This window comes from Bubalus kerabau, chromosome 6 (assembly GCF_029407905.1).
Source record: "Bubalus kerabau isolate K-KA32 ecotype Philippines breed swamp buffalo chromosome 6, PCC_UOA_SB_1v2, whole genome shotgun sequence".
In the NCBI taxonomy this organism is placed as follows: domain Eukaryota; kingdom Metazoa; phylum Chordata; class Mammalia; order Artiodactyla; family Bovidae; genus Bubalus; species Bubalus kerabau.
In genome coordinates, this window is record NC_073629.1 from 7,896,168 (window position 1) to 7,921,254 (window position 25,087).

General features: G+C 44.6%; 1 protein-coding gene, 1 long non-coding RNA gene and 1 other non-coding gene across 11 annotated transcripts in view; 2 read left to right on the top strand and 1 right to left on the bottom strand.

Annotated features, from left to right (window-relative positions):
* Positions 1–11,962, bottom strand: part of LOC129656594 (carboxyl-terminal PDZ ligand of neuronal nitric oxide synthase protein-like) — a 358,204-nt gene extending 346,242 nt beyond the window's left edge. For 4 of the 9 annotated variants that reach the window (XM_055587269.1, XM_055587261.1, XM_055587260.1 and 1 more), the window contains exon 1: positions 11,722–11,962. In XM_055587269.1, coding sequence (XP_055443244.1) covers positions 11,722–11,826 — 105 coding nt within the window. In that variant the 5' untranslated portion in view covers positions 11,827–11,962. Of the gene's footprint in view, positions 1–2; positions 2,250–10,751; positions 10,952–11,721 lie in introns of those variants that run through there. The other 5 variants (XM_055587273.1, XM_055587265.1, XM_055587264.1 and 2 more) reach the window with 4 other exon arrangements.
* On the top strand, positions 11,332–13,617 carry LOC129656596 (uncharacterized). The gene is made up of 3 exons (XR_008716415.1): positions 11,332–11,460; positions 12,630–12,729; positions 13,431–13,617. It is a non-coding gene; the product is annotated as an uncharacterized LOC129656596 (long non-coding RNA).
* An 11,221-nt stretch (positions 13,618–24,838) lies between these two features.
* LOC129656682 (small nucleolar RNA SNORA70) lies at positions 24,839–24,974 on the top strand. Its single transcript, XR_008716471.1, has one exon. It is a non-coding gene; the product is annotated as a small nucleolar RNA SNORA70 (small nucleolar RNA).
* The last annotated feature ends 113 nt before the right edge of the window (positions 24,975–25,087 follow it).

Consider the following 25,087-nt stretch of genomic DNA (forward strand, 5'->3'; position numbering starts at 1 on the left):
ACTCACTGATGCCTTATTTCCGTATCTGGAGACCATCAACATGGCCCACCAGAGGGGCCCAGCAGAGTGGCCTGTTGCCCACTGGCATACAGCAGATGACCCGCCCCTGGTTACAGACTTAACCTCAATGAGAGGGGCTGAGACCACCGCCTTTAATAGACCATTTGCCCATTCAATCCAACCTAGGATGCTCTCAGCTTCCTCATCTGAAAAAATGGAACCAAGAATACCTACTCTCAGGGAGCCACTGTAAAGATTAAATTAGTTTTGCATATGTAAAATTCTGAGAACCACGAATTGAAAGTGGTGAGTACTGGGCAAACATTAGTTCTTAGCATTCTCAAATATACTCAGCACAGAACTTAATAGTGCGAGACTGCTGGGGTTTGACTCAGGAATTTTTTCATTACTCAATGTGGACCGTGAGCAAGTTCCTCTGCCTCTCTATGCCTCGGCTTCCCCATGAGTAAAACTCACAGGGTTGTTGAGGAAGACTAATCATTTCCTAGAAAGAACTTGGCATAGTTCCTAGAACATAGTCAGTGCTTTGTAAATATCAGTGAATGTTATTCGCCTTCTGTGATGTGGACTGCATGAGGCAGGTATGTGAGGAGTCCCTTTCGTCCTTAAGGAGCTTATGAGTGAAGTTGCTCAGTCGTGTCCGACTCTTTGCGACCCCATGGACTGTAGCCTACCAGGCTCCTCTGTCCATGGGATTTTCCAGGCAATAGTCCTGGCGTGGACTGCCATTTCCTTCTCCAGGGGATCTTTCCAACCCAGAGATCGAATCCAGGTCTCCCGCATTGTAGACAGACGCTTATAGTCTAGATCAAGACATAAGCAATGTAAACCAGCAGGGAAGAACCTCTCAGAACATGATACATGCGATGGTTCTGCAGCCATGCAAACAGTATTTTTCTCTAACAGGCTAATGGAGTTCAGAATGTTCTGAGTACAGGGAGCACTGGGCAAGTGCCCTCTTCTCAGCCACCCCTTCCTAGGAGTCCCAGGTTGCATTCAACTCTCAAGGCTGATCATTTCAACAGTTCTGGAAAGCACTGCAGCTTCAAGAATAGGCAGAGAGGTGACTTCCCTTGTGGTCTAGTGGTTAAGAGTCCACCTGTCAACGTGGGGGACACAAGTTCAATCCTGGTTGGAAAGATCCCACATGTCTCTGGGCAGCTAAGCCCATATGCTGCAACCACTGAAGCCTGCATGCCCTAGGGTCCATGCTCTGCAACAAGAGAAACCACCTTAACAAGAAACCACCGCAAAGAGAAACCACCGCAAGGAGAAGCCAATGCGCCACAGCTAGAGAGTAGCCCCCGACTGCTGCAACTAGAGAAAGTCTGAGCGTAGCAACAAAGACCCAGCACAGCCAAAAATTAAAACACATAAATTTAAAAAACTTTAAAAAAAAAAAGGTAGTAGTAGCCACTGTCCTCAGTTCTCATAGATGGACCCATAAGAGTATAAGACACACAAGTCTCACTGAAGTGTTGCAGAAAACCAATTTAGTTTCACACAAGGGGTAGGGGACTAGGAGTACAAAAGCGTTCCAACACTCTGGGCACAGAACTTGCTGGAAGTGCCATTTTAAGTAACTTTTAAAGCCAGCTGCTCCAGTACTTAAAAGGAAACATGATGCTGAACATAACAATTGAAAAGGGAATTGTAAGCATCACAAGGTATTAATTAATCCCATGATGCAAGATTCCTCCGGCTTAGATTACCTCTGCTTAAAGAAGTATTTATCCAAGAAATTCAGAGAAAGACCATGAAGACAGACAACATACTGTACTTAAGAGTGTGATTTTTAATCCGAATGAGGATTAAAAGGCTGAAACAAATGTGATGGGGGCATGTACCAGAAGCCAGTTAACCCCTCCTTATTCCTTTCCAAGGAGGCTGACAGCTATTTTAAGTCCACAAACAGTCACACTGTCTGATTTGCAACTTTAGGAATCAAGAATAATACAGTAGCTAGATTTTTTTAAGCAGACATGTAAAATGAAGATAATACACTAGTAGGCCTTTGATTCATTAGGGAAAAAACAGAGTATATGACAATTTTTACATTAAACCATGCACAGATGAAATTTAAATTGCAATCTGCAGGACTAAACGACAATAATAAAAATAGCGACCCACTCACTGCCTGGCACTATCCTGGTATTTGCATACATAACTCGTTTTATCCTCTCATTAACCCTATGAGACATGTGACATTTGTATCCTCTTTTTACAGAAGCGGATGCTAAGGGAGAAATGTTAACTAACTCAAACAAGTTCACACAGCAAGTGAGGGACAGAGCCAGGATCTGAACCCAAACACAATTTGGCTCCTGAATCCATTTACACTATGCTGTCAATCAAATTCACATTATAAAAACTATAAGATAAAAAATAAGAAAGAACTAGGGGAAAGGGTATCAAATCATTAATAACAACAGGTTGAAAATAGTTTTTACTGATAAATGACAATTATCTACTCCTAAAATTGGCCATATGTTCTACAATCAAAGATTCTAAGTCTGCTGCATGTTCATCACCGGAATTTCATTTAATTCAGGGAAAATGTTTACCTGGCACTTTCTTTGGAAGGCAGTGGCATTCTGTCAGGTGGGGATGGGGGATACCTCCTGGGATCAGGGACTAGTCTCACTGAGGCCTGAGAGTTACAGGCCTAAAGCAAGGGGAAAAAAAAGCCAGAGGAGACGGGAGCTAGCTGAGGCATCTCCCGCCCTTGGGTAATACAGCAGGGTCCTGGCAGTCCTTGTAGAGAGCACCTTAGAAATTATACTCATTGATTCAAAATACATTTTCTTCTATACGCAAGGCACTGCAGTCAGCAATGCAGAAGACACGAGGGGGCAGAGTGGCCGGGACCCTAACGATGACCACTCGGGGGGTGAAATCAGACAAGGGCAAGCAGCTATAACGCATACCAGGGTTGAGTCAGTTCCTGCCACATAGAAGGAACTAGTAACATCCACTTCACAGAGTGACAGTGGGCTGGGCCTGAGACACAGACGGGGAATCACAGGAAAGGTTGAGGGGATGGTAGGTACAAGTGATTAAAGAGAATCACTCAAAACCAGAGAGCCCTGAATATCAGGCTAAGAATTTTTGACCCAATATGGTAGGCTTAGAAACTTTTAGTGTTTTGAGTAGAAGGATATCACAATCCATATTTCAGAATAATTAACAGAGCAAAGTTTACAGGATAAAGTAGAGGTTTCCAGAAAGTAATTGAAACAGTATGGTGAGAGGTGGTGTCCATCTGAACCAGCCAGAAATGAGAAGGAAGAAGCAGAATGCCTGCATGGATATCACTGTGAAACTTCAAGGATGCAGCAACTGACTTGAAGCTGGGGGCAGGGGATGTCTGGGAAAAGCCCTGCCACAAAAGTTACTCAATCCATAGCTGAGTTCACTGTTATATGAAAGGATTCAAGCACTGCTCCAAAGTGTCAATCCTGGTGCCTGAGAGGATAGTGGGGTCATCTAAAGAAGTATAAAGTGTCAGAGAGATTTGAATTCAAGATGATTGAGTGATGGGATTAGCAACATGTTCAGTGGGGTAGAGCCAGCCAGCAGGAAGCTAAAAGAAAGATCTGGAAACTGAACTGGAGTTAGAGATCCAGGAGCCAACATACGTAAGGAGGAAGGATGGAATCAAGCATTCACCAGAGAGGTCAATAAGCGGAGAAAGAGCAAGCAGCAAAGAGGAGAAGGTACAAACGGGGGGCTATGCTCGGCCAACAGAGAGCCTGCAGAGAGCTGAATGGGGCATTCCAAGAAAGACAAGGACTGCTGCTCAAGAAGAAAACTCAAAAAGGTGGAGGACAGAGAAGGGTGACAATCGAACAATTCCTATATGGCGGCCAGAAGTGAGAAGGACACAGCCAGGGACCGAATGAACATTAAGAAACTGCAGAGAGTAGACCACTCTGTCATGAGGCTTAGCTATGAAAGGAAGAAAACATGCTGATGAATAAAAAGGTGGAGAGAAGAGAGTTTTCACATAAGGGAAGGTCACAGCACACTCCTGGGCAGAGGAGTGAGCCAACAGGGGGGAAGATGGAACCTTGCAAACATCATGGTGGGGAGTGATGGGGTAATGAACAGACTAAGGAAAGGTGGGCTCGCAGCAGATGGAGGGCCAATGAGTCTTGAAAAAGAGGAGAAAAATTTAATTTTACTTCATAATTTAAAACTTTTGTGTTTCAAAAGCATACCAGGAAAGCAAAAAGACCACCCATAGAATAGGTGAAAATACTTGCAAATTTACATAATGAATCTGAATACAGAACACATAAAGAACTCTTACCCCGCGGCAATTAAAAAAAAAAAAAAGACAATCCAATTTAAAAATGGGCAAAAGATCCGAACAGACATTTCTCCAAAGATTTGCAAATAGCCAATAAATGGCCATGAGAAGATGTTCTATGTCGTTAGTCATCAGGGAAATACAAATCAAAACCACGATGAGATACCACTTCATACCTACTAGGATGGCTAGAATCAAAAAGGTGGATTAAAAGAAGTGTCAGCGAGAATGTGGAGAAATCAGAAGCCTAACACGTTGCTGTGGAAAAGAAAAATGCTGCAGCCACACCAGGAAAACCTCTCCTTCTGCTTTATTGACTACGCCAAAGCCTCTGACCGTGTGGATCACAACAAACTGGTAAAGTCTTAACAAGATGTACCTTATCTGCCTCCTGAGAAATCTGTATGCAGGTCAGGAAGCAACTGTTAGAACTGGACATGGAACAATCGACTGGTTCCAAATCGGTAAAGGAGTATGTCAAGGCTATATACTGTCACCCTGCTTATTTAACTTATATGCAGAATACATCATGCGAAACGCTGGGCTGGAAGAAGCATAAGCTGGAATCAAGACTGCCAGGAGAAATATCAAAAACCTCAGATATGCAGATGGCACCACCCTTGTGGCAGAAAGCAAAGAAGAACTAAAGAGCTTCTTGATGAAAGTGAAAGAGGAGAGTGAAGAAGTTGGCTTAAAATTCAACATTCAGAAAACTAAGATCATGGCATCTGGTCCCATCACTTCATGGCAATAGATGGGGAAACAGTGTAAACAGTGACAGACTTTATTTTGTTGGGCTCCAGAATCACTGCAGATGGTGACTGCAGCCAAGAAATTAAAAGACGCTTACTCCTTGGAAAAAAAGCTATGACCAACCTAGACAGCATATTAAAAAGCAGAGACATTACTTTGTCAACAAAGGTCTGTCCAGTCAAAGCTATGGTTTTTCCAGGTTTTTCCAGTGGTCATGCATGGATGTGACAGTTGGACTATAAAGAAAGCTGAGCGCCAAAGAACTGATGCTTTAGAACTGTGGTCTTAGAGAAGATTCTTGCAAGTCCCTTGGACTGCAAGGAGATCCAACCAGTCCATCCTAAAGGAAATCAGTCCTGAATATTCAATGGAAGGACTGATGCTGAAGCGCCAATACTTTGGCCACCTGATGCGAAGAACTGACTCATTTGAAAAGACCATGATACTGGGAAAGATTGAAGGCAGGAGCAGAAGGGAATGACAGAGGATAAGATGCTTGGATGGCATCGCTGACTCGATGCATATGAGTTTGAGCAAGCTCCGGGAACTGGTGAAGGATGCGGAAGCTGGTGTGCTACCATCCATGCGGTCACAAAAAGTTGGACACGACTGAGCAACTGAACTGAACTGAACACTGGAAAATATTGTGGGAGTCCCATAATGGTTAAACACAGTTACCATACAATCCAGCAATTTCACTCTTAGCTATCTACCCATGAGAAATTTAAGCATGTATCACACAAAACTTGTACTCAAAATCTTTACAGAAGCATTATTCGTAATAGTTGAAAAACAAACAACGTAAATGTTCATCAACTGATAAATGGATAAAATGTGATATATCCATATGATGGAATATTACTTGACCATAAAAAGGAATGAAGTCCTGATACATGCTACAATATGCATGAATCCTGAAAATATTATGCATAGTTAAAGAAGTCAATCACAAAAAACCCACATACTCCATGACTCCATTTATATAATATGTCCAGAATAGCCAAGTCTAGAGACAGAAAGTAGATTAGTCATCGCTTAAGGCTGAGGTGAATGGGGAAAGAGGAGGATGATAGCTAAAGGGCACAGAGTTTCTTTTTGAGGTGATGAAAATATTCTAAAATTGACTATCGTGATGGTTGCACAACACTATGAACATATTAAAAGCTACTTAATGGTATATTTAATCAGTGAATTGTATGGTACGTGAATTATATCTCAATAAAGCTATTAGGAAAAAGGGAGTGGAGAAAAGAATGAAGTTCTTTTTCCAAAAACAGGGGGGAAAAAGTAGCAGAGACCAAGCCCATAGTGTCAAGCAGGAAAATGGGAGGGGCGGAAAGGGTGGTGGGCAGGGCACCAGGCTGCTGGGAGAGCAGAAGTGCAGCAGGAGGTCCCTGAGGAGCTAAGGGCAGCCTCAGCGCAATGAGGGAGAGGAAGCAGGCAACAGTGATCAAAGAAAGCATTCTGAAGATCTGACTTCTGGAAGCAGCACGTTACGAGTGAACCATAATAAACAGCCAGTCTGATTAGGGTCCTGGATATGGGTGATTGGCAAAGGGCGCATGACACGGACAGTGTAACCTTGACCACTAAATGGACTAATGGGACATTCTGGGCAAAGGAGATGTGGCAGCATCATGGGACGTATTGATAGGACAGAAATAGATTTGCGCATCAAGTTCTAAAACACCAGCTGTGGAGTAACACCCTAGGATGCCTGAGAGCAAAAGCAGGGTGAATAAAAACAGGTATCGTTTCCAAGCAGTATAGTATCTTTGAGACTCATCATCCCCCAAAGACTCATCTGGTCCAGACAGAAGGTAACAATGGATTTTAAAGCATCTGGACAAATACCTACTAAGGTGAAATAACCTGCACTTCAATGATGACATCAGTGAATACACATTAGATAGAATGTGATGGAATTCAGATGAGGGCATCTATCTGAATCTGTGCTTGTCCACAATCCTGGAAGGCAGGACTCTTGCAGGTTGGGGGGGCGGGGGTGGAGAGGCTGTGGGGAGCACACACCCAGAACACATCAGTGTTGGTTCTGATCACAGAACCAAAATCACAGCTTATTATGAAGCTGTTAGGTTAGGTTTGAGTTAGAGTACCCCATTTACGGCGAATCAATGTATGTAACATCCTAACCTGGAAGCCTCAAGACAGTGTGTTTAAGATTCATCCACAGGAAACCTGTGGTGTGGGGTTATTGGAATCTCTAAAATCCACAACCACATCATCCGCCAGTCAAGCCATTTAGCAAAGAGGGAAATAATGACTAGAGAATTCAGTTCAGATTTGACCCCCACATAGCTCAGCAATAAGACAACATATTTACAGCTTTCAGAATTTTTATAATTGGTCATTTCTTCCACTTAATACTTTGCTACTGTTGGCTATATATATACACACCTATACACACCTGATGTCGGGGGAAGGAGTTATACACAGATGCATGAGACAAGTTCCTCAAAGAACACTCATCATTGGAGAAGGCATACGAAGAAGGGAGGGAGCACAAAATTTTACGGTTGACCGTGACCCCAAGGTGGCTTCAGAATTATCTCACCCCACGTGTACTCTTGCACAGTGACCATGACATTCTCCTCCAAGAAGTGAAGTCTCCTTCTCCTCCTCTTGAATCTAAGCCCGGCTATGGCCTGATCTGACCAACAGAACGCAGAAGTGATTCTGTGTACCTCGGAGGCCAGGCCTTAAGAGCTTCCACCTTCCCTGCTGGAAACATTCCCTGTTGAAAGCCAGCTGCCAGATCAAAGGGCCACCACACTATGAGGAAATCCAGGCTACCCAATGGAGAGAACCACCACATGGAGGACCACCAAGGCATGGAGTGGCGCCTTCTAGGACAAGCCCAGCCACTGCAGAATGAAGCCGAGTGATCCAGTCAGCACCACGGTGATCAGAAGAACAGCCCGGCAAAGCCCTGACTGAATTCCTGGCTCATGAATCATGAGCAGATTAAACAGACCTTGTCTTAAGCCACTGAGTTTTGAGATAGCTTGTTACACAGCAACAGATAACTGAAACCAACTTGAAGCCAGGAAACTAGGAATGAGTCCTGTTTCTGTTCTTACCTAGCTACAGGTCCTTGGGTCAACAACTTCCCCTCTGGACCTCAATTTCCTCATCTGTAAAATGAGGAAGTTGTAGGAGTGAGCTAAGGTGCTTTCTATTTCTGATAGGCTGTGCCATACACACCCAGATCAGTGAGTGCTTAGGCGATGAGAGCCAGGAATACAGAGGCAGCTACCAGGGTGAGGTGAAGGAACGGCGCATTAGGACTCAAAGCGCTGCAACGTGAGACTTCAGCGAGGCAGCACCTCAAACAATACATGGTCCATAGTAAGTATTCACTAAATATCAGCTATAATCATTATCCTCTCATCAGTTCTGTGACCCTGGACAAGTTAATCTGATTCCCATTTTTTTCATCTGAAAAATGGAAACAACTCTAATGTTCCCCCTGCCACATAAGGAAAATTTTTCGTGTGCAAAAGTCCCATGAAAATCAAAAATCAACCTACAAATGTAAAGCATAAGTGTGCTATTAATACCCTTAACTTTGCACCATTATCATCAGAGGTCTTCTTCGCACCCAGCAAGCAGAGACAGTTGATGGCACTGGCTACCAGGAAGGTACACTGAGAGAGGGAAAGAGGGGGGCAGACACAAAGGAGCCACACAGGCTTTCAAGCCTGGAAGGACGTTTACACCCACCCATCAGCAATGGCCAGTGAGCCACATGCCCTTTCGGACACAGACAGCAGTATCCCTGAAGAGCAGCTCCCAGCCCAAGCTTATATCTGGAAAGAGCCCAACACTAAAAATTTGAATAATTTTCTACATCAGAGTCAGAGAGGCCAGCAACCTAAGGATGCCCCGCCGGTGAACCGTGAATCAGACAACCGCCCAGCATAGAGTGAACATTCCATAAAAATTAGTAAATGAATGAGCATTGGATTTGAGAGTCTACAGTCAAACCTCCCAGGTTTAAACCATAGCTCTGCCATACACAGAGCTAAAGCAGGCAACATATCCTCGTTGGTAAGATATAAGGAGACGCACCTACACAGACCTCCAGGGAAGCAGTGAGAATCACATGAAGTACTGGAGGTGAAACACCTCTAGGATTCTGCTTGATAATTAAATGGATGGTGTGGTTTTCAAGTGCACAGAACCTCTGACGCCCAGATGCCTTTCAGTTCCTAGCCATAACCTTTCAATCTCTGCAGCAACCGGAAAATGAATGCATCTATCCAAAAAGTCACTCCATCCAGTGTTGATCCTGAAAAACTGCCAGCCCTTGGGAGGCAAAGATCTGGGCTCATTTTCCAAGGGTACTTGACAAGGCAGCATGGATACATTTACATTTTACAGCCTGTGCTTTTCCAAAACAAGAAATGAGTATGGCGTGTATTTAACCCTGAAATGCCAGTAATCATGCACTTCCATGGACGCTGCTCAGGAGGGATGTGAAAAGCAGCCAGACGAGGCACTTGCCAGATGTTCACGGGAAGAAAAGCTTCTACTTCCACCTCTGCTCAGGTCTCATCTGACATGATTTGAATGTACTGGTGTCAAGCATCGATTACAAACAGCTGGGAGTTAGGACCCAGTTCTTAAAGTCAGCCCTGCCCTTTCTTCCCCACTTCACCATTCTCAAAGCAGAACCCTTGGTGTGCTGCACCCCATATCTGTAATGGGAACACAGCCAGGACCAACTGTGGTTCCCCCTCCTCTTATCGAGCACTACTGTGTATGAATCCAGAGAAGTTACCATAGGAACCGCACCACCAGTATTTCTCCAATTCTGGTCCCAATCACCTGCATGAAAGCTCGTGGAATGCTCCTTAGAGGTGCACGGTCCTGGTCTCTCCCCAGATGTGTCAGATTAGAATTGGGGGCAGCAACAATCAGAGTTTTCAACAACCTCGCGTGGTGATTCTTACGAACGCTAGGTTATGAGTCCTAGCTAGGACCAAACTAGCAGAGACTGTGAGAAAAGAATTAAAAGGTTAAAAACACTTTAATCCTGATCTCTCTTCTGCCACCCAGCCTTGCAAAGCAGAGTATTGGTGAACCAAACAAGACCAAAGCCAACTGCCCAGTTCATGCTTGTCCGAGAAAATTAAGTCATGATGTGATGAAAACTCATACCTTAAAATTTAAAAACCTGCTCACCAAAGCAACAGGCCCGGACAAAAATTAACCCATCTGATCTGGTATCAAACCAACCAGATCTATTCTGAGAGAAGCAAGATAAGATCTCGTCTACAGCCCCACTCTGGTCCCAGCCATACCCAGTAATTCAGTTCTGCATTCCACTGCAGGGCTTGATGTCTAGGGGAACAGGGGGTGTCCTCCTAGTTCTAGCAAATATGGTTTGGGGAAGGTTATTCAGGAAGCAGGAGAAAAGGTAAGATTTAACATCACCAGGAGAAGGAAAAAAAAAAAAAAAACAGAGATAACTGACTGCCCTGGACTCACATCAGACACTCAAAAAGATGTCTCATGAATTGAAGGAAATAGCCACCTGATGGAGTAATCCTTGCCTGAAATGCTTAACACCTTACCTACAAAGTCATGAAGGAGAAAAAGGGGACAGAGAATAAAACTGCCTCCATGTCGAACGCATTACCTTTCCCAAACCAGCAAGACACAACCGGCCAGTGACAGGCACACAGTAGGTGCTGAGCATCCTTAAGTCTTGAGGGGAGGGCGTCAAGAAGCATGAAGGAAGAGCAGAAGCACTGCTCCCTTGTGATGGGCAGGAACCCCGGCTGCAACCTCGGAAACCAGAACTCCTCACTCTGGGAAGTGCATGACAGGGGGCCAGCCTTATTCACACCTTATGGTGCAGTTCAGAGGCTTCCGCCCCACCCCCTCTTCCCAAGGACGGACCTGGGGCTCTGAGCTGAAAATTCCTGTTGCCGCCCCCGCCGCCTCCCGCCCCCCACCCCCGATAAATTCTTCGGCAGCAGTCCCCTACTAGCTGCTGAAACTTCACATTACGCCACAAAACTAGCAACCGGGCAGCTTTCACCACACCTCCCCCTTCAATGACTGGCACTTGCAAAGGAGTCGTGGCTAATAAGGCATTTAGGAAGTAACTCTGACACCTGGCTGGGGTTACCAGGAATCTAAAAACAAACCCACCCCTGTATTATTTTCTTCAATCAGGAAGCAGGTATTCCCCTTATAAAAGACCTTTCTGAAAGCACCTCTCCCACGGGATCCCAACAGGTAAATGACACCAAAGCTTCCCTAAAGCAATTCTAAAGAACCAAGTCCAGGCTGCGCTCCCCGACTGGCTTGTTCTCAGAAGGAGGGATGCGGGAAGTAACTCAGTGAGTCCTGGGTGGGTAAGGATGGGGCAGTTTGCAGGTGGGAGGAGAGGGATGAAGCAATACCGCTCAAACTTTGCAGTTACTCTTTAGCAGTTCTGGGCAGGAACCCGCGGAATTCTATACAGAGAAGGGGAGTCATCCTCCCTAACAGAAAGGCCCCCAAATTAGCCTAACCCACCAGCTCTGCGTCCGGGATGGCTGCGCATCCCATCCGCTCAGACATGCCCCCTCCGGGACAGTCCCTTCCCCGGGGCCCCTCACCTTGGCCTCGAAGCAGATGCCGTGCTGGAAGGCGTCCTCGTTGTGCAAGGGGATCCGCAGGTCGTGACCATCGTCCACAAGGTTGTACTTGGTTTTGCTGGGCATGGTGACCCGCGCTGGACCGGCTCCTCCAGAGGCGGCGGTGGCAGGAAGGAGCTGGCGAGACCGCGGAGAGGGGAGGCGGGAGCCGGGGGCGGCGGCGCGCGGAGGGGGCGCAAGCGGAGGGTCTCCGGGTTGGAGGCGCCCCGGCCGCGCGGCGGCCGTGGAAGCCGGGACTCGGAGAGACGCCGAGGGCCGGGCTGCGCGGATGCGGGCGACGCGAGCGGCGCTGTGGCCGCGCAATTCCTGCCGGCGAAGAAGGCGGCGGGGGCGGCGGTGGGAGAGGGCAGCGCGGCGCCCAGGCCGGGGGAGGGGAGCGGTGGGCGCGCGGCCCGCGCTGGAACTGGGCGCGGCGCTGGCCCGGGAACAGAGGCGCGGACAGCCCGGGACGAGGAAGAAAAGGCGGCGGCGGCGGCGGCGGAGCTGGGTGCCTGTCACGGAGACGCCGGATCAGCCGCCGGCGAGCGACTCCTCCTGCGGGGCGGGCCCGGGCCGGCTCCTCCCGCAGGGCGCCCAGGCTCCGCCCGCCGCCGGGCCCGCCCCCGCGCTGCCCGCCGAGCAGGTGAAAGTCCCCGGGAGCGTGGCGCCCGGCTCTACCCGCGTCCTGGGGCCGGACCCCTGGAACTTCGCCCTGACCCTGGACAGCCGGTGTCCCAGAAACGCAGGCTCAGTCCTGTTTTTGTTTTTTTACAGTCAGAATCTGAGCCAGGCTGCTAATAGTTGGCAGCAGCGGCGGCTTGGGTTTTCTGTTTTTATTTTTGGAGTGGGGAGGGGCTGGTGTTTATTGTTTTGCTTTTATGTTTTACCAGAAAGGCCCAAGTCTTGGCTCGTGTGTATTCAGACCATTAATTCCGAGAGTTTCCTTTCTCTGGAGAATCAAGACTGCACCCAAATGGAGGACGATCGCAGGTGCTTTGTGTTCGTTCCTTTGAGCTGTGTTTTGTGACTTGTATTATTGGAGGGTTGTGGGGATGCCTTTGGGGGTGGTTTTAGTGTTAATATTAAAACCATAAGCCTCATGGAAATGGAATAGGCCGATGAAGCGTACTAAGGACAAAAGAGTCCACAACGTTTCTATTTTTCTTAACCTAAAGCTGGTTGTCAACAAAATGGGCTTCCAAGTTGTTATTACTCTTCCTATCTTAGAAAGTGCTTCAGTTCAATTTGCTTATTGTTAAGAAGCGGCCCATTCACTTTTCTCCTTTACACCAAGAGTTTTTTTGCTATGCAAAAATGTGCAAAGGAAGGGCAGGGCAAAGGGATATTTAGTGACCAATTATGTATCAGACCCCATGGGTAGAGGAACATGGTTTAATACTACCCACGAATCAAAAGTAACCAGACAGTCTGGTGCCAAAGCTAGCCCAACCTGAGATCACTGAGAGCCAATGGTCAGCAACTCTCCTGAATTCAATTTAAACCTACTAATATCTTGCGGACACATCCACCAGGGACAATTTGACATACAGACACTATTGTTGTATAGTCAAGGCCCCAAAAGCATCACAATAAAATTACTTCCAAGAGGCATGTCTTCCTATATTTCTGTGATAGATTTATATAAGAGAATGCATTACTGTCATAAATCTATTTCTTATTTTGCCCCATAGTGCTGAAGTACAATTGCTCTTTCCTGTATGTTGCCTGATCCCTACCTGCTGAAATTACTGGTCAAGATGTAGCCTCTTCTGGGATATCTCCTTATATGAAAGAAAGCTGATGACTAAAACAAATTAATCATATACCTTCTGCTGTATAAACTTTATTATATTCATAAATATTAGTAAGAACCAAAAATAATTTGCACGGAGGAAATGCTCCACGAACCTTTTTATAAATACAGGACATGAAAGTCTAATCAGGCATGTGTGACTCTTTGAATGTCACCGTGGTTTTGATATGCATCGTAATGCCCTCTCTAAAACCTGGCACAGGAACTCAACAACTAAAAGACAAGACCTTAAGTAACTACTTCCTTTGCATCTCATATTCCCTCCTGAATTTAAAAAGTCTTCTGAACTCCAAAGCCTTTATTTTAATAGATTAACTTGGGTCCCACTGGAATGCTACATTTACCAGAATTTTGTATCTAACTCTGGAACACATTCTTTGTACACCAGACACAAAAAGCTGAAGCTCCACAGATATTTCAGGATCTAGTGCAGAGACTGCTACATAGTAGACATCCAATAATTATTTATGGAATTGGATAATAATAATAGCTAATATTCATTGAAATTTATGTGTCAGGCATTGCTGTTAGAGCCTTGCCTGTATTATCTCATGTAATATTCACAACAACCCTAAGGTAAGCCCCATTTTATGAAGAAACTGAGGCAGAGAGGATTGCATAACTTGCCCAAGGTCACACACTTAGAATGGAAAGAAGCCAAAATTTGAATCCAATTCTTTGTCAAGGAGTGTTTCCATTAGCCTGGATTGCCATAAAAATCTTATTGCAAATGACATGCATATCAAATGCAGGGTCCATGTTTTATTTAGGTGTTTTTTTTTGTTGCTAAGCTATATTTGCTTCGCTTCAGTTAGATGAAATGTTCCTAAAAGGAGGGGTCTGTCCTCTGCTTTGGCCTCCACTTACTATAACATCAGAGCCACACAGGCACAAAAACACCCTTCTTTCAGAAGCAGTGGACATCCAAAGTGATTTTTTTTAAGCAGATATTTCGATCTTGTTTTTGCACCTTTAAATACAATTGAACTTCACTCACAGTATTTCCAATTTTTTTATCTCTTAAAGTGAATGATAGGTACATGTATCATTTTTCATATACTTCGGTATTGTAAACACTGCATAATACAATTTTAATCTGATATACATTTAATTAAAAAATAGATTGCTAAAGCATACAATGCTTCTTATGTTAAATTTTATTGAAATTTTGTTTAAAAATGAATTGGAAAAAAATCCTAACATGGAACTTAAGAAATGGAAACTACTCAGAGATCTTCTAATCCAGTTCCTTCATAAATCCAAAGGAATAGAAACCCAGAGAGGTTAATTTGCCTAGTCATCACTATAGGCTGAAGAAGAAGTGAAGTCAAGTCGCTCAGTCATGTCCAACTCTTTGCCACCCTATAGACTGTAATCCGCCGGGCTCCTTTCTCTGTTGGGATTCTCCAGGCAAGAATACTGGAGTGGGTTGCCATTTCCTTCTCCAGAGGGTCTTCCCAACCCACAGGTCGAACCTGGGTCTCCCACATTGCAGGCAGATTGTTTACCCTCTGAGCCACCAGGGAAGCCTAGATCTCCTACTCAGTAATCTTTTCATCACACAAATATGGATTTAAAATAAATTGATGGCAAACTTTATCCTTAGCACAATTAAAACTGAGAAAATTAGTTTTTGATCATAAAATACCTGCTTTGCTGTGCTAAGTACATCCTATGCTTTGTCTCGCTTGATATATGAGGTAGGTACTGTCAGTCCCCATTTTAGAGGTGAGGAAACTGGGGCTGAGTGAGAGAAGTAGCTGGTGTAGGTCAGAAAGCAGTAAGTCCTAAGAATCCTTTCATGGCCATAACCAACAAAGAATGAAGAGTATGTCAGCTTGCTCAGTACTGCTCAGATACACAAACAGAACTCATAAAATCTTCTTATAAATAATAATATTAAATGTTAATATGTAATGGTTTCTTTCCATTAGCTAACACACTTACTCCTTGGAAGGAAAGTTATGACCAACCTAGATAGCATACTAAAAAGCAGAGACATTACTTTGCCAACAAAGGTCCGTCTAGTCAAGGCTATGGGTTTTCCAGTGGTCATGTATGGATGTGAGAGTTGGACTGTGAAGAAAGCTGTGCGCCAAAGAATTGATGCTTTTGAACTGTGGTGTTGGAGAAGACTCTTGAGAGTCCCTTGGACTGCAAGGAGATCCAACCACTCCATTCTGAAGGAGATCAGCCCTGGGTGTTCTTTGGAAGGAATGATGCTAAAGCTGAAACTCCAGTACTTTGGCCACCTCATGCGAAGAGTTGACTCATTGGAAAAGACTCTTGGAAAAGAATTGACTCTTGGAAAAGCCTCTGATGCTGGGAGGGATTGGGGGCAGGAGGAGAAGGGGAGGACAGAGGATGAGATGGCTGGATGGCATCACTGACTCGATGGACGTGAGTCTGAGTGAACTCCGGGAGTTGGTGATGGACAGGGAGGCCTGGTGTACTGCCGTTCATGGGGTCGCAAAGAGTCGGACACGACTGAGCAACTGAACTGAACTGACCTGAACTCCAAAAAGCTCTGATTATTTTTTCATGGCACCATTTTTACTTCACAGTGTCTCCATAGGCACATAGATTTAGAAATCATTAGCCCGTTTTAAAAGGTGTCAGTAAAAATATTAAGTGATTTCTCTGCCATCCCCCAACAACATCCTCTATCACTAATAACCCTTAACCCAAGTTTGGTTTATTATGATCTTTTATTTTGTAAGAAGCAGTTTTCTTTGGGCTGTGCTGAGTTTTCATTGCACGTGTGGGCATAGTAGCTGCAGTGCATGGGAGCTTGCTTACCCTGCAGCATGTGGGATCTTAGTTCCCCTTCCTGGGATCGAACCTGCATCCCCTGCATTAGAAGGCAGATTCTTAACCACTGGACCACTGGGAAGTCATACGCAACAATTTAGGATGTTTGTCCCATAAAAAAAGATTATTCTAAAAGGTATTGCATATTTTGATGCTGGCATACATGTTTTTCCCCTTGTGATTGAAATTGACTCCCCACACTGGTAAGTAATGGGGGGTACCCCATTACAAGAGCAAGCTACATTTCTTACTGAGACATTTATTTCTGTTTTAAAGGTAAGTTTGGGGGGTTTCCCTGGTGGCTCAGTGGTAAAGAATCCGCCTGCCAATGCAGAAGGCACAGGTTCAATCCCTGGTCTGGGAAGATCCCACATGCCACAGTGCAACTGAGCCCATGTGCCGCTCCATAGCTACTAAGCCTGTGTTTTAGAGCCTGGAAGCCCTAGACCCTGTGCTCCTCAGTAAGAGGAGCCATCTCAACGAGAAGCTCATGCACTAGAGAGCCTCCACTTGCCACAACTAGAGAAAAGCCCACGCAGTAATGAAGACCCAACACAACTAATAAATATTTTTTCAGAGTAAGTCTTTTTCTACAAAATCATGCAAGTTATATTTTTATAAATTGAATACTTTTTCTAATCAGCTTCCAGATGGAATACTTTCTGGGTTCCCAGCTTTCCTCAACAGCTCACGAGTGCAGGCAAAATTAGAGAAAGGGGGAATACAGGCTGAGTGGGAGGCAGTGGCTGGTGACCTTCCCTCCATAGCGCTTTTCCCACCCACCCCTGGGCCAGAAAGGCAGGAAGCAAATAGCATGGAAAGGTACGGCTACTTTCAGAGGGCCTGCAGGCTGCTTCACAACCTTCTTTCTCTTGGAACACTTATGGGGAATTAAAAGATCTAGAGCAGGGAGCAAGGTCTGAAGAATTTTGAGTTGAAGAAAGATGGTTGGGTTTCCCTTTTTCTTGTACATTCTTCTAAGAATATTTCTTGGATGGTGTAGCCATTCCCAGCTTCCAATTCAAAATATTGTTTTTCAAGTTAAAATTAATAGCTGTGTTTCTTGGCCCTGCCTAATATTTCAGGTGAGAAATAGTTATTGATGCAACAGTTTTTGGTCAAAAAGCCTATTGATTAAAGGCAATAAAATCATATTTAAGAAGTATTTCTGCTATAATACTTTCCCAGGGGTAGCAGGATTTATAAGAGAGTTATATACGCCCTTAATGTGACATACACTTTTAAGTGCAAAAAGTAATTTAAGTATGATCAAAGTATAAAGTGAGAGACATCATTTCTAAGTGTCATGGAAGGAAAGGAAGAATAAAGCCCATTGGAACCAGCATGGTCAGGAAAGACTTCAAGAAGGAGGTGAGACTGATTATTAGAGAAATACAAATCAAGACTATAATGAGGTATCACCTCACACCTGTCGGAATAGCCATCATCAAAAAGCCTACCAGGAATTCCCTAGCGGTCTGGTTAGGACTCCATGCTTTCACTGCCAAGGGTGCCAGTTCAACTTATTATCAAATAAATAATAAAAAGTCGACAAATAACAATGCTGGAGAGGGTGTGGAGAAAATGGTACCCTCCTACACTGTTGGTGGGAATGTACGTTGGTGAGGCCACTATGGAGGACGGTGTAGGGGTTCCTCAAAAACTAAAAATAGAATTATCATACGACCCAGCAATCCCATTCCTGGGCATATATCCAGATAAAACCATAATTCAAAAAGATCCATACACCCCAGTATTCATAGCAGTGCTATTCATGATAGCCAAAACATGGAGACAATCAAAATGTCAATCAGCAAATGAATGGATAAAAATGACATGGTACATATATATAATGGAGTACTGCTGCTGCTAAGTCACTTCAGTCCTGTCCGATTCTGTGCGACCCCAGAGACGGCAGCCCACCAGGCTCCCCCGTCCCTGGGATTCTCCAGGCAAGAACATTGGAGTGGGTTGCCATTGCCTTCTCCAATGCATGAAAGTGAAAAGTGAAAGTGAAGTCGCTCAGTCGTGTCCGACTCTTTGTGACCACATGGACTGCAGCCTACCAGGCTCCTCCGTCCATGGGATTTTCCAGGCAAGAGTACTGGAGTGGGGTGCCATTGCCTTCTCCAAATGGAGTACTACTCAGCCATAAAAAAAAGTACAAAACAATGCCATTTGCAGCAACATGGATGCAACTGGAGATTATCATACTAAGTGAAGTAAGTCACAAAGAGAAAGACAAATACCATATGATATCACTTATATGTGGAATCTAAAATATGGTACTAATGAACCTATCTACAAAACAGAAGCAGATTCACAGGACTTTCCTGGTGGTACAGTGGATTGGAATCCGCCTGCCAATGCAAGGGACATGGGTTTGATTCCTGGTCCAGGAGGATTCCACATGCCATGGAGCAACCAGGGCCTGCATGCGGCAACTACTAAAGCCCGTGTGCTAAGAGCCTATGTTGCACAATAAGAGAAGCCGCTGCAGAGGGAAACCCACATACCACAACAGAGTAGTTCTGGTTCACTGCAACTAGAGAAAACCCACATGGCAAAGAAGAGCCAGTACAACCAAAAAATTAATTATTTTAAAAAGGAAACAGACACAAAGATCAGACTCGTCATTGCCGAGGGGGAGGGAGGTAGAGGAGGAAGAGAGATGTGCTGGGAATTTCAGATTGGTAGATACAAACTATTACATTTAGGATGGATAAGCAACAAGGTCCTACTGTATAACACAGGGAACTCTATTCAGTCTCCTGGGATAAGCTATAAAGGAAAATAATATTTTAAAAAGAATGTATAAAACTGAGTCACTTTGCTGTATAGCAGAGATTGGCAGGACATTGTAAATCAATTGTGAAGTGAGATGAAAGTGAAAGTCGCTCAGCTGTGTCCAATTCTTTGTGACCCCATGGACTGTATTCTGCAGAATACTGGAGTGCATAGCCATTCCCTTCTCCAGGGGATCTCCCCAACCCAGGGATTGAACCCAGGTCTCCCAAATTGCAGGTAGATTCTTTACCAACTGAGCCACCAGGGAAGCCCAACTGTACTTCAATTAAAAAGAAAGACCAGTCATCCAGATTGGATGGGAGGGAGAAGAAGAAAGAGGTGAGGCTTCAATCCAGCTTGGAAAAGGGAAAGGATTTTAGTAAACGGAGCAGGAGGTGAGCAGAAGACACAGAAACAGGGTCTGTAGGAACCTTAATCTGCAAAGTGTCTGCAAAGCGGACAGTGAGGAGATAAACTTGCAGGATGGAGAGTTCTTACTGGGGCACAGGGTGATAAGACTACCAGCCAATCTGGAGGCAGCAAAGGAGGGCTTCGATGTGGGGCCGAGATGGCAGCCTTCCATGGGAAATGTTTGAACTGGGATATGACCCAGGGTGCTAATTCAGAGAGATTACCCTCCTACCCACCCCCACCAAAAAAGTAAAAGAAAATAACATATGTTTCCTGACCCTTTTGTTTAAGCTACAATTGAAAAATGGCACTTAAAGCTAGATGATTGGATTTTCCATATTATAAGAGCACGAGAGGAGCGGGCCAGCCAGGCCTTGTGCCGTTCTCCTCTGTGCACGAATAAATAATGGTGAAAACAGACAAAGCTGCAACCAATTATGCCTTAGGATAGTGGGTCCCAAAGTGCCTCCACACTGCTCGCTTCCAGATGCTGGTTTCCAGTTCTTGCTTCTAGTCCACTTTAGCTTTGGGCCTTCTCCTGGACTGGCAGTTTGAGTCTTATTTACATGGGCCATTAGTTTTGTTTTGTTTATTTGTTTGTTTGTTCATTGGTTTGTTTTAGAGCTCCATAATGGCAAAGAGAATTTCTTTAGTTTAACTGCTCCACTGAAAACTGGTTTCTAGAGCCTTCACTTTTACCCCTCCAAACTTAAGTCTCTGTCCCTAAATCTGGGATGACTTTTCATTAGTTATCTATTTAAAACACCAAGTAAGCCCAACTGTTAAAGTTGGAGCTTGTCTACTCAACTATTAATAAATCTACCCTCTCGCTGTAAATGATCCTGGTTCCTCCTTATAAAAGCCACATTCTTCAGAAAGGATGACACAAAGGTTGTGAAAAGACTATGCAAACACTTGGAAATGCAATATAAGTAAATATTTTATTTTCAGATCTCTCTCTGGAGGTGTAAATCTTTTAAGCAGCTTTGTAGCTACTTAAAAAATAAAGCTTCCTCCAGACCCCTCACTAGTGTGCTTTAAAAAAATAAGGAAGAAAGAAAGAAAAATATAGATGTGCAGTGCACCCAGGTCCATTTGGGCATTTAATTTTCCTTCCCAGGTCCTGTATCACTCACTTGGGGCTTCATGTGTGTGAGTTCAGTTTCAGTTCCCCCGGACTTTGATTAACATAACAGATTCTTCTCTCCACACGCTAATGCTGTCTTTTGAAATGCATACAAAGGGAGTGGCACTACGTTTTTTAAAACACACAAGCATTTCAGGATAACTAACAAGTTAAATGTGCAGGCTGTATCCAGATCCAGCTTTAGCAGTTTTCCATCATTAGCAACTGCCTCATTCCCTTAAAAGGTCTTGTAATCTCTTTTATAAATCCCTTGACATCACCAGCTGGCCCCTCTCCACCCCACTCAGAGCATTTTTCCTGAAACAGTGCTGGAGGGGCCTCAGAATTTTCCACCTCTCTGAGCAGCCAGGGCAATACCATTCACTGGCCAAAGGCAGCCTCTGTAATCTGAGCTCCATATAGATGATAACACTTTAATTGCAGCCAAGCTTAATTCAGAACAAATGTTCCTCAAGTCCGTACCTTTTTGGAGAAGCAGCCCAGGCGAACAGCTAGAGTGACAGGGTTGAGGTGAGGGTGGGAGGGGTGGGATTTGTTAATGCACACCTGACTATCTGGACGGACGTGCTGAGCACGTTACTAATATGCTACTGTGGCCCCCTCATCCGCCTCCGTGTGGCCCATGTCCACTCCCGAGACAGGGGCGTCATTCCCTGTCTCTGCCTATTGCCCATGACCACATATTCCAAGAAAGGTCCTTGCTAAGCCTAATGGTGGAATAGGGTATTCTAATCACTCAAATTTTCTGGTTAGTGGGAAGTTACCGTGGATATAGGGTTGACGAATGAGAATAAGGGACTTCCTTGCCGGCTAAGTGGCTCAAACTCTGCACTCCCAATGCAGGGGGCCTGGGTTTGATCCCTAATCAGGGACCTAGATCCTGCATGCCACAACTAAGACCCAGCACAGCCAAATAAATAAATAAAAGTATTCTGTGCTTCCCAGGTGGCTCAGTGGTTAAGACTCCACCAGCCAATGCAGGAGAAGCAGGAAACAGGGGTTTGACCCCTGGGTCAGGAAGATCCCCTGGAGGAGGAAATGGCAACCCACACCAGTATTCTTGCCTGGAGAAATATTGATTGTCCAGATAAGAATACTAGAGTGGATTGCCATTTCCTCCTCCAGGGGATCTTCCTGACCAAGGGGTCAAACCCATATCTCCTGAGTTACAGGCAGATTCTTTACCTTCTGAACCAACCAAAGAAGCAATGGAATATTATTCAGCCTTAAAAAGAATGAAATTGAGACATGTTCAACATGGGTGAACCTGACTACGTGATGCTAAGTAAACCAATCACAAAAGGACAAATAGCGTGAGGTTCCATTGTATGGGAATCCTAGAATAGCCAAATCCATGGGGACAGAAAATATAATGGAGATTACCAGGGACAGAAGGGTGGGGAGAATAGGGAGTTATAGTTTACTGGGGATTGAGTTTCTGTTTGGAATGATGAAAAAATTCTGGAGATGAATAGTGGTGATGGTTGTACCACAATATGAGTGTGATTAGTACCACAGAATTGTGTATTCTTAAATGGTGTAAGTAGCCTTTTAAAAGCTTGTTTCTGGAGCCATTGTATCTTTAAGCAAGGTGTTTTGGTTTCTTGTGGAGCTGCAGAGTCTCTGTTAGGAATATCAGTGATCATTCTGCTGATAAGCAGGAAATATCTGATAACCAAATGTTGATTGATATGATCTTAAATCATCACACACGCACTCTACTTTGTGACACTTCACGTTCTTCTGGAGACAGTTGGGATATTATACACACAAAGACAATGACACATTTTGAAATATTAGAATATTTGTAACACCTTGAGACCATCTCACATGCTCCCTCAAGGCGAGTTTTATGGTTATTTCCATTGCAGTTTTGACAGATTTTAGAACTCAAAGGGTTGTGTGGAATTGGTTTCCATCTAAATATCAAGGGTAGGGTAAAAAGTCTCTTATAAATTCCAGTCGTGGGAGAGGGATGTCATTACACTCAGTATGCATTTGCTGGATGCCTACTATGTGTCACTGTCATGAAATATTTATTCCACAGATATTTATTGGTTGCTAATTATGTGCCTATGAAGAGGTCTGAACAGTAAAAGGAATAGATGAAATGATTCCTCTTCTCAAGGAACTCACTTTGATCTATCAGAGTTAATACTGGGATTCAGATAATACAGAGATAAAGCAGCAAAAATGCCTCAAAGGGTACAAAAGTGATGCCATAAGGGTTCAGAGTGAGAGAAATTACTCTGTATGGCAGTGGGAGTGGGTGGCAGTGGGTGGTGATGTAGGAAAACCTTTGTGGAGGAGGTGGTATTTGAGCTTGGCATTAAAGGATTATATTGCGTTAGCCAAAATGTTCTTTTGGGTTTTTTTTCATAAGATGTTACAGAAAAACCTGAACAACCTTTTTGGCCAACCCAATATTACTTCCATGGGCAAGATCAGAAAGAGGCATTCCAGGAAGAGGAAAGAGCGAATCAGACTCTTGCTAACTGTCACTTAATATACTGAAGGCTGCAGAGCCCCACCTCCCAAGCCTCCTCTGCAGGGGCATTATGAGCTTACCTGAGACTTCTTTGTTGTAAGTCAGTGAGTCCTGCTCAGTTGTCCGCTGAGCTCTGCAGGCCCTTCCCAAATTAACTCAAGGGGCCTGACTACAGAAATTTAGAATGAGATGAGCAGCACTTGCCAAGACCTGTCTGAACGCAGACCTCTAGCCTGTAGCTTTGTGCCCTTGGACTAGAAAATGACAAGGGTCCCAAAACAGGGCTTTGCTTCCTGTTTTAGCCAGTAAGAGCAAATGGAGATAGAGAAAGTAGTTGCTTGTTTTGAACACAATTCTTTATAGAAAAGAAAGCAATTAATGCTCTGGGCAGAGAATGAAGCCTGAACTTACCTACCAGCCTGTCTTACACACTTGTGCACACACATGCATACACATACATACGTGATTTCAGGGGCCAGAAGGAATTGCAACACCTCTGTTCTGCACTCACCCACAGCCTGCACAAGACCAAAGGATAAAATCCCTTATTTTGCAACACAAATCCCCTAGCAGTGATTACACATTGACCTCTGAGAGTCATACTCTGATAGAGCATATTTTCTTGACATTTGCTTCTGAGGAGGGAAGGTAGGCCTGCCCCCACCACACCCCCTCCCCCCTCCCTGCCCCCACCCCGCCCCTGCCCGAGGAGAGGATGTGAAATCACAGGTAATGATCTCCTGCCACATGCTAGGAAGTGCCTGGCACTTTCACTGACTTTATCTCACTTGATCCTCACAGCAACTCTGGAGGTTGGGGATCACCAACTCTACTTGTAACTAAGACCTCAGACCTCAAACTCATGCCTATCTATTCCAGATTCCAGGCAACATCCAAGTTTAGGGAAAATGTAGGAAGAGACAAACTTTTCCAAATGCACTTTTCCAACATTCCCAGAGTTGACCTGATGCATGTGTGTGTGTTTATGCAAACACACGCACAGGTGTAGCAAAGACACAAGTACGGGCTCAGCCATCACACTGCCTGAATTAAATCCTGGCTGCATCTCTTCGGAGCTCTGTAACCTTGGTAACATAATTAACCTCCCTGTGTCTTTCCATTTGTAAAATGTAAACAACAGTAGCATTTATGATATTTGAGATGGTCTTCAAAATAATATGGGATGGAGAATTATGTATGGATATAAACAAAACAAGACTGGTCATGAGTTGATAATTAGAGTTGTTGTTTAGTCCCTAAGTTGTATCCGATCCTTGTGTGACCCTATGGACTGTAGCCCACCAGGCTTCTCTGTCCATGGGATTTCCCAGGCAAGAACACTGGAGTCAGTTGCCAGTTCAGTCTCCAGGGAATCTTCCTGACTGATCAAACCCATGTCTCCTGCAATGGCAGGTAGATTCTTTACCACTAAGCCACCAGCGAAGCCCATGATAATTATTATACATGGGAGTTTATCACATCCTTTTGGTCTGCTTTTGCAAATGTTTGGCATCTTCCATTAAAAAAGTTTTAAAGAGTATCATTCACAAGAGCCCAAATGTGGAAACAACCCAGATGTCCATTAACAGATGAACAAGTCAATAAAACATAATATGTACATACAGTGGAGTATCTTTCTGCTTTGAAAAGGAATGAAATTCTGCTCTTTTCGCTGTGGGGTCCTGGTGTGCAGTGTCTGCAAACAGCAGCCTCCTTGGTAGTTAGTGTATGCAGCCTCTGGCCTCTGTGGGTTGCCCTAAGGAAGCCTGGAGTCAGCCCTTCCCAGTGGACATTCATGACTGGCATGCTGTCCCCAGTCTAGGCTCCAGATAGATGTGTGCAGTGTCTTTGGAAAGCCCCTGGGCACAGTAGCCAGGGTTCACATTGAGCA